At 50.1% G+C, this 12,191-nt stretch overlaps 1 protein-coding gene across 1 annotated transcript; it reads left to right on the forward strand.

Moving 5' to 3' along the window:
- The first annotated feature begins 6,613 nt into the window (after positions 1-6,613).
- Camkv (CaM kinase like vesicle associated) lies at positions 6,614-11,635 on the forward strand. Its single transcript, XM_035443948.1, has 10 exons — positions 6,614-6,708; positions 6,822-6,953; positions 7,095-7,169; positions 7,383-7,521; positions 7,664-7,784; positions 7,937-8,012; positions 8,102-8,238; positions 8,400-8,478; positions 8,708-8,795; positions 9,068-11,635. The coding sequence occupies exons 1-10, from the start codon at positions 6,614-6,616 to the stop codon at positions 9,647-9,649; spliced, it is 1,524 nt and encodes a 507-aa protein (XP_035299839.1). The 3' UTR covers positions 9,650-11,635.
- Positions 11,636-12,191: the final 556 nt, after the last annotated feature.

Genomic DNA, 12,191 nt, shown 5'->3' on the forward strand with positions numbered 1-12,191 from the left:
GAGCTGACTGTTCTGGAAATAGCAGTGGACTGCATGCTCATCAAGGGGGGCATGGGTGGGCAGGGGCTTTTCTGTATTGCTAACACAGGTGGAAAGTGTCAGGAACCATTGATGGTGTCTCAGCTTGTTTCTCCCCAGGACTGTGTTCTATCCAATCTCTCAGTCGGACAATGTGCTTGATGCTTGACCTGTCTCTTGATACCATATACACTGGAAGGAGGTTGTTACCTCCCCTGGGCTTGTGGCTGAGGCCTCAGCTATGAGCTATACAGGATTTGGGCTGGAGCATGTCCATTTGCAATAGGAAACTCAGTTCTAATCACTAAGAGAGGAGAGGAAGGGAGGGAAGGGATGAGGGGTGCCTGAAGGCTGGTGTTCACAGCTGCCACTAAATTGGGAGGTGTTGCCTACAGTCAGGAGTCAGCGGGAAGCCTCCTGGGCCCTTCCTGGCCTCTCTAGATTTACTGCAAGCTGTAGGGCCCACATGGCAGAGGCCAGGGTAGCAGGAAACTTCATTTATGGATACCAAAGGTAAAAACTGAAGCAGACTAACCCCTGCTTTCCAGTAGAGGAAGCCCTAATGTAGGGCCTTTTGTTTTGTTTCAGTTGGGTTTCTCCTGTCTCAGACTTGCTTAAGATCCAGTAGAGCTCCTAGAGAACCTTTATCACAAGGGCACCAAATAGGCAAAGGCTTCCTCAGGGTTGCCTGAGACATGAATCACTAAGCCCAGTAGCCAAGCTCCAGAACCGGGTAGTCATGGAAGGGCTGAGCCCTTACGTTTCCAGAGTCTGCTGGTGTAGAGGACGGTGGTAGTTCTGTACTGCCCTCATGCTCCCGTGGGCAGCCCCAGGTATATGTTTATGTCCTTTGCAGAGAGGGAAAGGAATTCTGTCTCCGGAAAGTGGCTACAGTGGGGCTCCTGTGCCATCCCTGGGCCAATGTGGGCCTAACCAGGTTTTGTGTTGTTGGAAAGAAAACTTTTCTTTGTTGGCTCTTGATTTGGGGCCATGAGGATGAGAAATGTCACTTTCTGCTTGGCCTCCCACCTTCTTCAATCTGTCTCTAGCCTACTCTTTCAGCTTTGTGGCCAGAGTCCCTTGTTGCTGAGAGGTACCAAGGGGCTTGGTATATACAACCTACAGCCTCACTGGAGCAGCAGCAGGTAGCAGATGGTGGGATAAAAGGGGGTGGCGGGTGAAGGTACTGATTGGAAACATGGTTCCCCTTTCTGTACTGCATGAGGGCAGTACAGAACTACCACAGTCCTCTACACCAGTAGGCTCTGGAAACGTAAGGGCTAAGCCCTTCCGTGACTGCCTGGTCTGGAACTGGCTACTGGGCTCAGTGAGTGATTCATGTCTTAGGTAACCCTGAAAGATCTAGGTATTCAAGTGAATTCAATTAGAATGCTGGAAGGGGCAATAATTGGGTGACATCTAGGTAGCCAAGGTAGAGGACAGTGGTGGTGAAATAGATCGGTCCCTGTCCTATCATTGAGACCTGTAGGACATGGCTGTAGGTTGACAGCCCTCTGAGCTTTCCAAGACCCCAAGACCAGCCCAGGCCCTGTGGACATGAATGCATATGCATAGCCAAAAGCTGGCACCAGGATCAGGGACAGGCACACACAAAACCTCCCACCCACACCACATTGACAGAGGTAAGAGCTGTTGGAATGGGGAGGGAGGTGGAACTTGGAAAAGGTGTCTCACAAAAGGGCCATTTTGCATTGAGCCTTGGGGGCATCAGGATTGTTTTAGACAACTTGTTACATAGACAACCCTATAATGGCAGAATTTGTACTGAAAGAACATTCAGCTCTGGTTTTGGTTCCTTGCCCATGTGGAGGCTGTTCCACAGGGAAGCCCAGGTGGGTAGCACTCTAACCAATGCCTATAGTTCCTGCCATTGAGTAGACACACTTGAGCTGGCAAATCACCTGTTGTTGGACATTTAGGTGGTTGCTGATTCCTTTTTAATGTTATAAATAACCCTGCGGTGACAAATGGGATTCCCATGGGAATCTTTGGGGGAAGAGTATTTGTATCAGAAAGAACAGTATAACAGTCCTTCTGGGAGACCTGCAAGCCAAGGTACCATTCTCCTGCCTAGGGAATGGTCTCAGATTCCAGCCTGGCAGGATAATCACTTCCCCTCAAAAAAAAAAAAAAATGTCCTTAGAGTGCATGAGGACTGATGCAGGCTTCTTCCTCCTGATGTCACCGTATGGAGATGGCTGGCTGGCAGTGGTAGTGGCTGAGCCTCTGCTCCCAGCTGCAAGAATGGAATTTCAGCCACACGTATCTTCCTAGCAGGCCCAGGGCCAGGGTTTTGGACATAGTGGCAAAGACACACAGCTGACATCTTCAAAGCATGTCTCTTTTGCCTCTGTGGTATTTTGCTAGATGGCTTGAGCTCCGACTAGGATCACCCTGATGAAATGCATCTGTATTCCCCAAGCTCAAGCAATGTTGATGAAGAAGTTATGGAATTTGACCCCTAATGTTGAGGACATATATGAGAGAGGACCTCTGGGGAGGGTTGTGACCCCTTGGAATTGTGTAGTTGGCCTCTGCCTGGAAGGAAGTGATTGGCAGCTCGAGTTGCCCTAGGGCTTGTCTGGAGCCTGGCTTTTGGCCGCAGCTGGCAGAGTCCTCCTTGTCAAGGGGTACTGATGCTATAAGTGCCTTCAGATAGGGGAATATTTAGGTGCCCAAGGCCCTCGACCAGGCCCTTCTGCATCAAGCAGTTTGTGGAGGCAGAGGTGGCAGAGGCAGGGCAGTTTCAGTAAGGCCTCAGTGTAGAGCCTGGTGTAGCCATAGGCTGGCACTAAACAGACTTTAAGAAGGCAGGCTCTGGGGTTAGATCTATAAAGGTCTATAGCCATCTACCTTCAAACAAAGCTTCGAGTGCCTTTTCCTTTGGATGCTGGGGCCAGCACTGCAATTTAGGGTTGAACTGTAACAGAGTGGAGGTAGGGCACTGTGCTCCAGGTGCGGAGTTCCTGGAGCCTACTGAGTTTGCAATAACTGGACTGAACCTCACACCTGGTCCCTGTGTGCTCCTGCAGTAGTTTAGTGCTAGGCAGGCTTGTCTTGCCCTTCCGGACTGTCACCCCTGCATGCTTCCTGGCAAAGCATTCTGCTCTGAGGCCCAACCCTAATGCTGCTTCTCCCCTACGTAGAACTCCTCTTTCTAGATAAACCCCAAACAACATGTCTGAATTCAGTATTTACTAAATCCATCAGAATAATCATAATAAAAATTCTAAAGGAAAATTACTAACATCAGAGCATGGTGCTACATGCCTATAATCCCAGCACTCGGAGGTGGGGGGTAGGGACAGGAAGACTAGGAGTCCAAGGCCACTTTCAGCTATATAGTGAGTTTAAGGCCTACTTTAGCTACATGAGACCCTGTCTCAAAAAAAAAAAAAAAAAAGTAAACAAAAGATTCAAATTTGCACCTTCAACATCCACTTCTTTGCCCTAAGAGAACTCCCATTGACTTTCATGTCCTAGAAAAGTAAAGTATGCCCCCCCATCCAACCCCAAGCCCAACTCCACAAATAAATACTTCCTCACTTTCGTGCCTGTGGGCACGTGTGTGTGCTTGTGTGTGCGTATGTGTGTGAGCATTCGTGTGTGTGTTTGTGTGTGCATGTGTGTGAGCACTCATGTGTGTGTGTGTGCTTGTGCGTGTGCATGTGTGTGAGCACTCATGTGTGTGAGCACTCATGCCTGTGGATACCCCAAAACCAGAAGGAGAATGAATATCAAGCATTCTCTGTCTCTCTCCACCTATACCTTTCGCTAGGCTAGAAGTAACAAGCTCCAGCAGTCATCTTTTGTCCACCCTTGGAGCCGGGGTTTCAGGCATGTTCAAGAAATCTGACTTGTCATGCAGGTGCTGAGATTCAAACCCTGGTCCTCACATGTGTGCAGCAAGCTCTCTTAACACTGAACCATCTCTCCAGATCCCTGCATGTACATGTTTACCAAGATATAAAGTTCATTCAGGTTGAGAAACAGGTCTTCCAGAAGGTTCCCATGTGCCCTAACCCAGTCACCCTATCCTGTTCCTTCGGAGGAACCACTGTGACTCCTAGAACTTACTTTCTGCTTCTCTGTACAGTGTTACTTCTGTATTTGAATCCCCAGCAGTATGGTGAGCTCTGCCTGTTTTGAGCTCTATCAATAGACTCACACTACATGCATTTTTTCCTGTTTCTATCAACACCGTTTTTGAAAGACACACTATTTGGCTGAGTAGACCCATAGCTCCTTCATTTCCTTCGCAGTATAACATTCTATTATATGACTGTACCACAATACAGCCTGCTGGTGCTGGGTATTTGGGCTCTTTCCAGCTTTTAGCAATTATGGATATAGCAATTATGAGCATTCTTACACAAGTGTCCTGAGGCATAAATGTGTGTCTGCCTCTCTCCCTTCCGCCCTCTCTTTGACAGGATCTCCCTATGTAGCCCAGGTTGGCCTGGAACTCCTGGGGCACAGTTGGCTCAAATGTATGCATTTCGGTGGAGCAAATATTTCAAGTACATAGAGTGAGCTTGAGAAATTGTGCAGTGGCTAAAAGCATGGGCTGCTCTTCCAGAGGGCCTGGGTTCAGTTCCCAGCACCCACACAACAGCTCATGACTGTAACTCCAGGGGATCCAACCCCCTCTCCTGGCCTCCATAGGCACTAGGTACGCATGTTGTACCTAGGCAGACATGAAGGCCAAACACCATACACATAAAAATGTATAATCATGGGGAGGGAGAAGGAGCTGGGATTGACATGTGAAGCAAGCTTGTTTCTAATTTAAATAAACACACCTACAAATATACATATGCACATACATATGTAATAAAAAATAAAAGAAGCACATAGAGTATATTTGACAAGACTGGCCTTGTCCTGTCCTGCTCTGTCCTTTACAACAAAGTCTCCTGTAGCCTATGCTGGCCTTGAACTCATCAAGTAGCTGAGGCTTCCTTGAACTCCTTGATCCTCCTGGCCCCACCTCCTAAGTGCCAGGATTTCAATTGTGTACCACATCTGGCTCCCAGCTTTTTCAAGGGGGAATTGCCCTCTTCCAGCGGTGTTCATTTTGTCCATAGCTTCGTCAAAATTTGTCATCTCTAGACCATCAGAGATAAATAACTAGTATGGAGGAAAGCTCGTGAGACCTCAGCCCTAGATAAAGAACTACAGGCAGCTAAGGATTGCTGTGGAAGAATAGTCTACGCCAGGGAAAAACACATCTGTTGATTATCCAACACCAAATTGTCAGCCCTGAAAAACATACATTCAAATAACACTATAAGATCCTAACAGGTTATATAACCAGGAACACATACACATAAACACACACACACACACACACGCACGCACGCACGCACGCACGCACGCACGCACGCACGCACGCACCAGGACAACTAAAGAAAAAGAGGTCATGAATTTGATTACAGAAAGGCAGAAGAGGGGGAAGGGGAAATGATAATTATAATCTCAAAAAAAAATTTCCAAAGGTGGTGGGTCATACCTTAAATCCCAGCTCTCAGAAGACAGAGGTAAGCCAAGGCCAGCCTCATCCATAGGGTGAGTTCCAGGACAACCAGGGCTGTTACTCAGAGAAACCCTGTCTCAAAAAACCCACAAAAATTATTGCTGGAATAAACTTAAATTTATGTTCATGGAATAGCTGAAATTTAAATATTTTTATATCTTTATTTATTGGTTGATTTTCAAGATAGTATTTCTCTGTGTAAAAGCTCTGGGTCTCCTAGAACTTGCTCTGTAGACCAGGCTAGCCTTGAACTCAAAGAGATTGCCTGCCTCTGCCTCCCTTGTGCTGGGATTAAAGGCATGCGCCACCACTGCCCGCTTTATTGATTTTTTGAAATAGGGTTTCTCACTATAGCCCAGGCTGGCCTCAGACTCATGCTAATCCTCTTATGTCAGTTTCTTGAGTGCTGAATGACAAATGTGAGTTATCATAACTGACTTTTAAAAAATTGTGGGGTTTGTTGTTTGTTTTGTTTTAAGATTACATTTATTTATTTGTGGGGGCAGTATAGTATGTGCATGGATGTCAGAGGGCAATTCGTGGAAGTTGGTTCTCTTTCCATCATTTGGGTCCCAGGGATCAAACTCAGATTTGGAGGGTAAATGCTCTTACCTGGTGAGCCATCTCTCTGACCCTAAAGAAACTGATGGTTTAGTCCCATCTTTATCTACATAATGAGTCTAGGGAAGCTAGAGCTATATAGTGAAACCCTGTGTCAAAAATCAAAACTAAATAAGTAAACAAATTGTTCTGTAAGTCTTTTCAAGTGTATATAATGAAAAACTATTTCCTAATATGTCAATTTAGTAAACTTTTGCTTAGTGGGAGCTGTTGTAGGTCAAGCAGCCAGACTGAGTGGCTGCAGTATGGCTTCAAAAAGCAAAGTAGGTCTGTGTTTGCCTTCTTTGCCTTTCACTTGACCTGAGTTGGGCTTGGGTTTTCCAAAAGCAGATTCAATGTTGTTGGAGGGTAGGGTGAGGGATAGAAAATGGTCCAGCTGAGCCAGACCCCATTCTGCTTGCATCTTAGAGCCTAGCAATGCCGTTTGGGTGTGTAACTCTGGGCGACAAGAAGAACTATAACCAGCCATCGGAGGTGACTGACAGATATGATTTGGGACAGGTCATCAAGACGTGAGTGTTGGGCATGTTGGGCAATGACGGGTGGATAGACCAGAGTTGGGGAAGCGGGAATGGGGTGCCCCTGTCCCAAGGCCTAGGCTGAGCGGAGTGCCTGCTGGCTTCAGTGAGGAGTTCTGTGAAATCTTCCGGGCCAAGGACAAGACGACAGGCAAGCTGCACACCTGCAAGAAGTTCCAGAAGCGTGATGGCCGCAAGGTGCGGAAGGCTGCCAAGAATGAGATTGGCATCCTCAAGATGTGAGTGTGAGGACTGAGGGGAGAGAGATGGCAGGGAAGGGCATAACGGGCAGGGGGCTCAGGAAGCACCACCACCTTAGGAACCAGAGCTTCTCTGGGGTTCACCCAGCCCTGACTACCGACTCCTCCCACTGCTACTAGGGTGAAGCACCCTAACATCCTGCAGCTGGTAGATGTGTTTGTGACCCGCAAGGAATACTTCATCTTCCTGGAGCTGTGAGTACAATTCTGGGGTTCCAGGATCCCCCAGTCCCTGGGGCATTTTCCTTCCCTTCCTTTTATAACGAAAGAAACCACTTTTGGAGCCCTCATGGTCCCAAGGCCCTGGGCCCTACCCAGCCAGGTGCCTGCTATAAGTCAGGCCTCCCAAATGTTCCTGTCCTACCCCCGATCCTGCCCACGCCGGGCTCAGGGGCTGGTGTCCCTCAGGGCCACGGGGAGGGAGGTGTTTGACTGGATCCTGGACCAGGGCTACTACTCGGAGCGAGACACGAGCAACGTGGTGCGGCAGGTCTTGGAGGCCGTGGCCTACTTGCACTCACTCAGGATTGTCCACAGGAACCTCAAGGTAAGGCCAGGGCCAGGGAGACTCGATCGTTTGACAGCTGGGCTGGGGCTGGAGTGAGTGCCACATGGGGCTCTTGGTCCAGCAGCTTCCGAGGCCCTCATGATAACGTCTGCCTGCCCTTCTACCCTTCTCTCCTGGACAGCTGGAAAACCTAGTGTACTACAACAGGCTGAAGAACTCAAAGATTGTCATCAGTGACTTCCACCTGGCTAAGCTAGAAAATGGCCTCATCAAGGAGCCCTGTGGGACCCCGGAGTATCTGGGTAAGGAGGGATGGGACGGGATGGTGGATGGACGGGCACCAGGGAGAGACTTTGGGGTAGGGACAAGTCTCTTTCCCAGAAGGTGGGTAATGGGTGGTATGATATCTGGCTAAACTTGATACTGACCTGCAGATGGACACTTTTTTCTTTAGCACCGGAAGTGGTAGGACGGCAACGGTATGGACGCCCCGTGGACTGCTGGGCCATCGGTGTCATCATGTACATCCTGTGAGTGAAACGGCACGTAATTGGGCTTGCAGCCAGGTGGGCTGCACAGCAGTGTCTGTGGCCATCCTAGGTGACCCTGTTCCATGCAGCCTTTCAGGCAACCCGCCCTTCTACGAGGAGGTAGAAGAAGATGACTATGAGAACCATGATAAGAATCTCTTCCGCAAGATCCTGGCTGGTGACTATGAGTTTGACTCTCCATACTGGGATGATATTTCTCAGGCAGGTGAGGAGACACCCAGCATGCGGGCAGAGTAGCGGGCGGTAGGGAGGGAGGCGCTGCTCTCAGCTTCTGCTGGGTTCTACTCCTGCTCCCCAGCCCATTCATCACATCTAGACAATGAGATGGGGCGCCCATGCCTAGCCCATCCCTGGCTTTGTCCCCAGCCAAAGACCTGGTCACAAGGCTGATGGAGGTGGAGCAAGACCAGCGGATCACTGCAGAAGAGGCCATCTCCCATGAATGGTGAGCAGGGCCCTGTGGAGGATGGAAGTTAAGGCCAAGTTTCTGTTGTTCTCTGAACTTTTTACACCACAAGTCCTTATCCTTGAGGTCTTGAGGGTGATGGGGGACTTTCTAGATCTCTGACCAAGCCAGAGGCTCTGCCTGGTGGTCCTAGATCACACAGGGAAGGGCTGTGGAGTCTCCGTGAAGGCACAGAGCATCCTATAAGAGGCACTTGCCTCCTTTCTAGGATTTCTGGTAATGCCGCATCTGATAAGAACATCAAGGATGGAGTCTGTGCCCAGATTGAAAAGAACTTCGCCAGAGCCAAGTGGAAGGTAGGGTTTGGCTCGCTTTTTCTTGGCCCAGCTCCAAGTGCTGCTTCTTGCACCCACAGTTTCCTGCCGCCACTGCACCTCTTCAGCTGAACACAAATTTTTCTCAGGCTATCATATGTGGCTGTAGCTCCTGCTATTATCTTAAGCTGAAGTACTGAGCATCTGGGTGGCCAGAGGTGTCTGGGGTACTCTGGAAGGGGTGGGTTAGCCATTTTGAAGGAGTGGATCCAGCAAGCCTCACCACGAGCCTTTCTTCACTGTCCTTCTTTCAGAAGGCTGTCCGAGTGACCACTCTAATGAAACGGCTCCGGGCACCAGAGCAGTCTGGCACAGCTGCAGCCCAGTCTGCTTCAGACACTGCCACTCCTGGGGCTGCTGGTGGGGCCATTGCTGCAGCTGCCAGTGGAGCTGCCCCGGCCTCTGGGGGCGGTGCTACTGCAGCCACAGAGCGTGAAGCTGGGTGTGCTGCCAAGAGTGATAATATAGCCTCTGCAGATCGTAGTGCTACCCCAGCCACAGATGGCAGTGCAACTCCAGCCACAGATGGCAGTGTCACCCCAGCCACTGATGGGAGCATCACTCCAGCCACTGATGGGAGTGTCACTCCAGCCACTGACAGGAGTGCTACACCAGCTACTGATGGCAGAGCTACACCAGCTACAGAAGAGAGCGCAGTGCCCACCACCCAAAGCAGTGCCATGCCAGCTGCAAAGGCAGCTGCCACCCCTGAGCCGGCTGTGGCCCAGCCGGACAGCACAGCCCTAGAGGGTGCCACAGGCCAGGCTCCTCCCTCTAGTAAAGGAGAAGAGGCTACTGGCTGTGCCCAGGAGTCTCAGGGGGAGAAGATGAGCTGAATGGGCAGCCCAGTGGGGGTTTTGAGGGATGGGAAGGAGGGTGGGAGTGTGGATGAGGGGCTTCTCATTGTATATAGAGTCACTGGCATGATGCCCTAGCTCCCCCCAAGCTCCCTCATCCCAGTGGGGCATGCCTGGGGGCCATGGGAGAGCAGTCTTGTCTCCTGTGTGGATGTGTGTGAGTGGTGGGTAGGCCAGAGGCAGGGCCAGCCCCAGCCCCTGCATGGATTCCTTGTGGCTTTTCTGTCTTTCGCTCGCTTCACCACTTTCTGTTCCTTGTGGGATACTGCTCTAGGGATACTCAGGGGGTCCTTGCTCTCCTTCTCCTTCCCTTCCTGCCTCATCATTTCCCCAGGCAGGCCCTGCAAGTCTCACACTTCCCCTGGCCCTAAATTGGGTGGCCTTGCCCTGAGAGCTGGTCCTCCAGCGAGGCCCTATCAGCAGTGTTAGGCTCCTGCACATGAAGGTGTGTACCTGTGGTGTGTGGGTTGCTCTAGGAGTAGATGCTGGCTGCTAGAGAGGATGCAGAATCTAGGGCAGTGTGCTTTAAGTCAAGTCTGGTCACATGATTGGGGGCACTGCACATTAGCTGTGGGGATCCTCAGAAGTGGGGGAGAGAATTGATAGAAGAGTAGAAGCTTCCGTCTTTTCCCATGGGTAGGCCTTCTGAAGATCCTTGTGTTGTTTCTTGCCCTCCCTAGTCCTGTAGTGGGTTACTCTGTATCCTGGTTCTTATGAAACTCTAAAGAAAAGGAGAAACAATTAGGATGTAGCAGTGGGACCTAGGAGAACAGAGTACAGGACCAGTACCAGGGCCCCAACCTGTCTGGGTCTTTATTCTGAGATAGATAGGGAGGGCTGGTGTTCCCATGGTCTTCCTAGATGCCACTACCACAGGAAGAGATCTTACCCATGGCCACCTCTTTCAGGCTCAGGCCATAAATCCTCTGGCCCTAAATACTCCTCCCAGGGAGGCATGGCAGTACCTCATAGGCTGCTTGAGAGTTTGCTTTTTTACAGTGGCAGATTTTCTGCTCTTCAGCAACATGGAGAGGATTTTCCTCTATTTCTGCTATCACAGGCTGAGGTATCGCTCAGCCATGTTAAGTTGCTCTTCTGGGATGAGGAAGTAGAATAAGATTCCCAGTCTCTGGAAGGATGCTCTTGGCAGGTGCCCTTGGTCCGACCCTGTCACAGCCTGAAAAGGCAGCCACACGCTGGTCCTTGCCCTAGCTCGGCACTCCATGGTGGTCCTGCCCTTCTCCCTGCATGCCTGTGGGTCTGCTCTGGTATGTGAAGGTTGGTGGGCTAACTGTGTGCCTGCTGAACCTGGCAAATAAACGTCACCCTGCAAAGCCTCTGGCCACCCTCTTGCCTTTGCTTCCTCTGTCCTATTGGGGAGGAACCCATGGAAGGCAGTGGGGGAGGAGAGGCTGATGCTCAGTGCATTGCTTAGGGTGAGAGTGAAGGTCACCTTCTCCAGTATGTACCTGGATGATGTTGATGGGGGACCCTCTGGACTCTAGGAAACCATGTGAGTGATGTGCTTCAGCCAAGAACTATCCCCTGAGCTGAGCACTTGAAGGACTGACGATTTTCCAGCTTTTGTTGACTTTGTCTTAACTTGGACATAGAGATGGAATTGACTCAGAGCCAACCACTACAGGGAGAGACCTCGCTCATGGCCACAGTGGGTCTCTTTGGGCTGGGGAGAGGCTAGGATTGCACAAAAGTTCTGTGCTGTATGTTGATGCCTGCTTCCTGTGAATACCTGTGCTTTCCACTTAGACCAAAAAGATTTCACTGTCTTCCCCAGCTGGAGCAGATCTGCTTTAAATATGGAGTCCTGTATGTTTCTTCTGGGGGAGTAATACTAACTATATCATAAAAATCCCTAAGGAGACTTGCTTCAGCTCAGATGGGCTTTGGTGAACTCACCTGGGTTGCCTTCTCAGGGAGATCCTTAAATTATCTGATGTGGGAATAATAAAGAGGGTTTGTTATTTCCTGGTCTTCGAAGCATCTATGCCTCCAAAATCAGTTTCCTACAGCCCTGGGCACGAGGAACCCTGGGAGGTAAGAGCTAAATTACTGGCCCTAGTATCCACCTAATTTCAAGAATTATTAGATCATATCTGAATAAAGCCAAGGCTAGTGTGGTGTTTTGATGGGTTGGGACTTAATGTGTTCATCTAAGACCATAACAGAAGGCTGAGAAAGTGGGGGGTCTTCTTTTGGTCTGGGAACTGTGGGCTGCCAGCACACGTCTACCCCTTTCCATAGCCATGGGACAATTATCCCATTTCCTTGGGGTGTCAGTCTGTATGATTGTCCCGAAGTGCAGCGACAAGAGGTATGGTTCGCTTCGCACCACCTCTAGTTTGACACAATCATCAGTTTAGCAGGGTTAGGGCTCAGCCTGTAGCGGCGTCACTGTTTTCCGCCACAGTCCATCACAGGGCACCACTGGCAGAAACGGATCCTGGGTGATTCCGAAGAGCTACGGTGCTAAGTCCCAGGATTCCGCACGGCTGGCGGGCCG

The sequence above is a fragment of the Cricetulus griseus genome, chromosome 4, assembly GCF_003668045.3.
Source record: "Cricetulus griseus strain 17A/GY chromosome 4, alternate assembly CriGri-PICRH-1.0, whole genome shotgun sequence".
NCBI lineage: Eukaryota > Metazoa > Chordata > Mammalia > Rodentia > Cricetidae > Cricetulus > Cricetulus griseus.

Excerpts from the sequence above, each read along its gene's own strand:
- Camkv (XM_035443948.1), top strand. The coding sequence starts at position 6,614 with ATGCCGTTTGGGTGTGTAACTCTGGGCGACAAGAAGAACTATAACCAG. Across the intron at positions 7,785-7,936 it reads TGGGACCCCGGAGTATCTGG|CACCGGAAGTGGTAGGACGG; the intron begins GTAAGGAGGGAT and ends TTTTTTCTTTAG. Across the intron at positions 8,796-9,067 it reads TCGCCAGAGCCAAGTGGAAG|AAGGCTGTCCGAGTGACCAC; the intron begins GTAGGGTTTGGC and ends TCCTTCTTTCAG.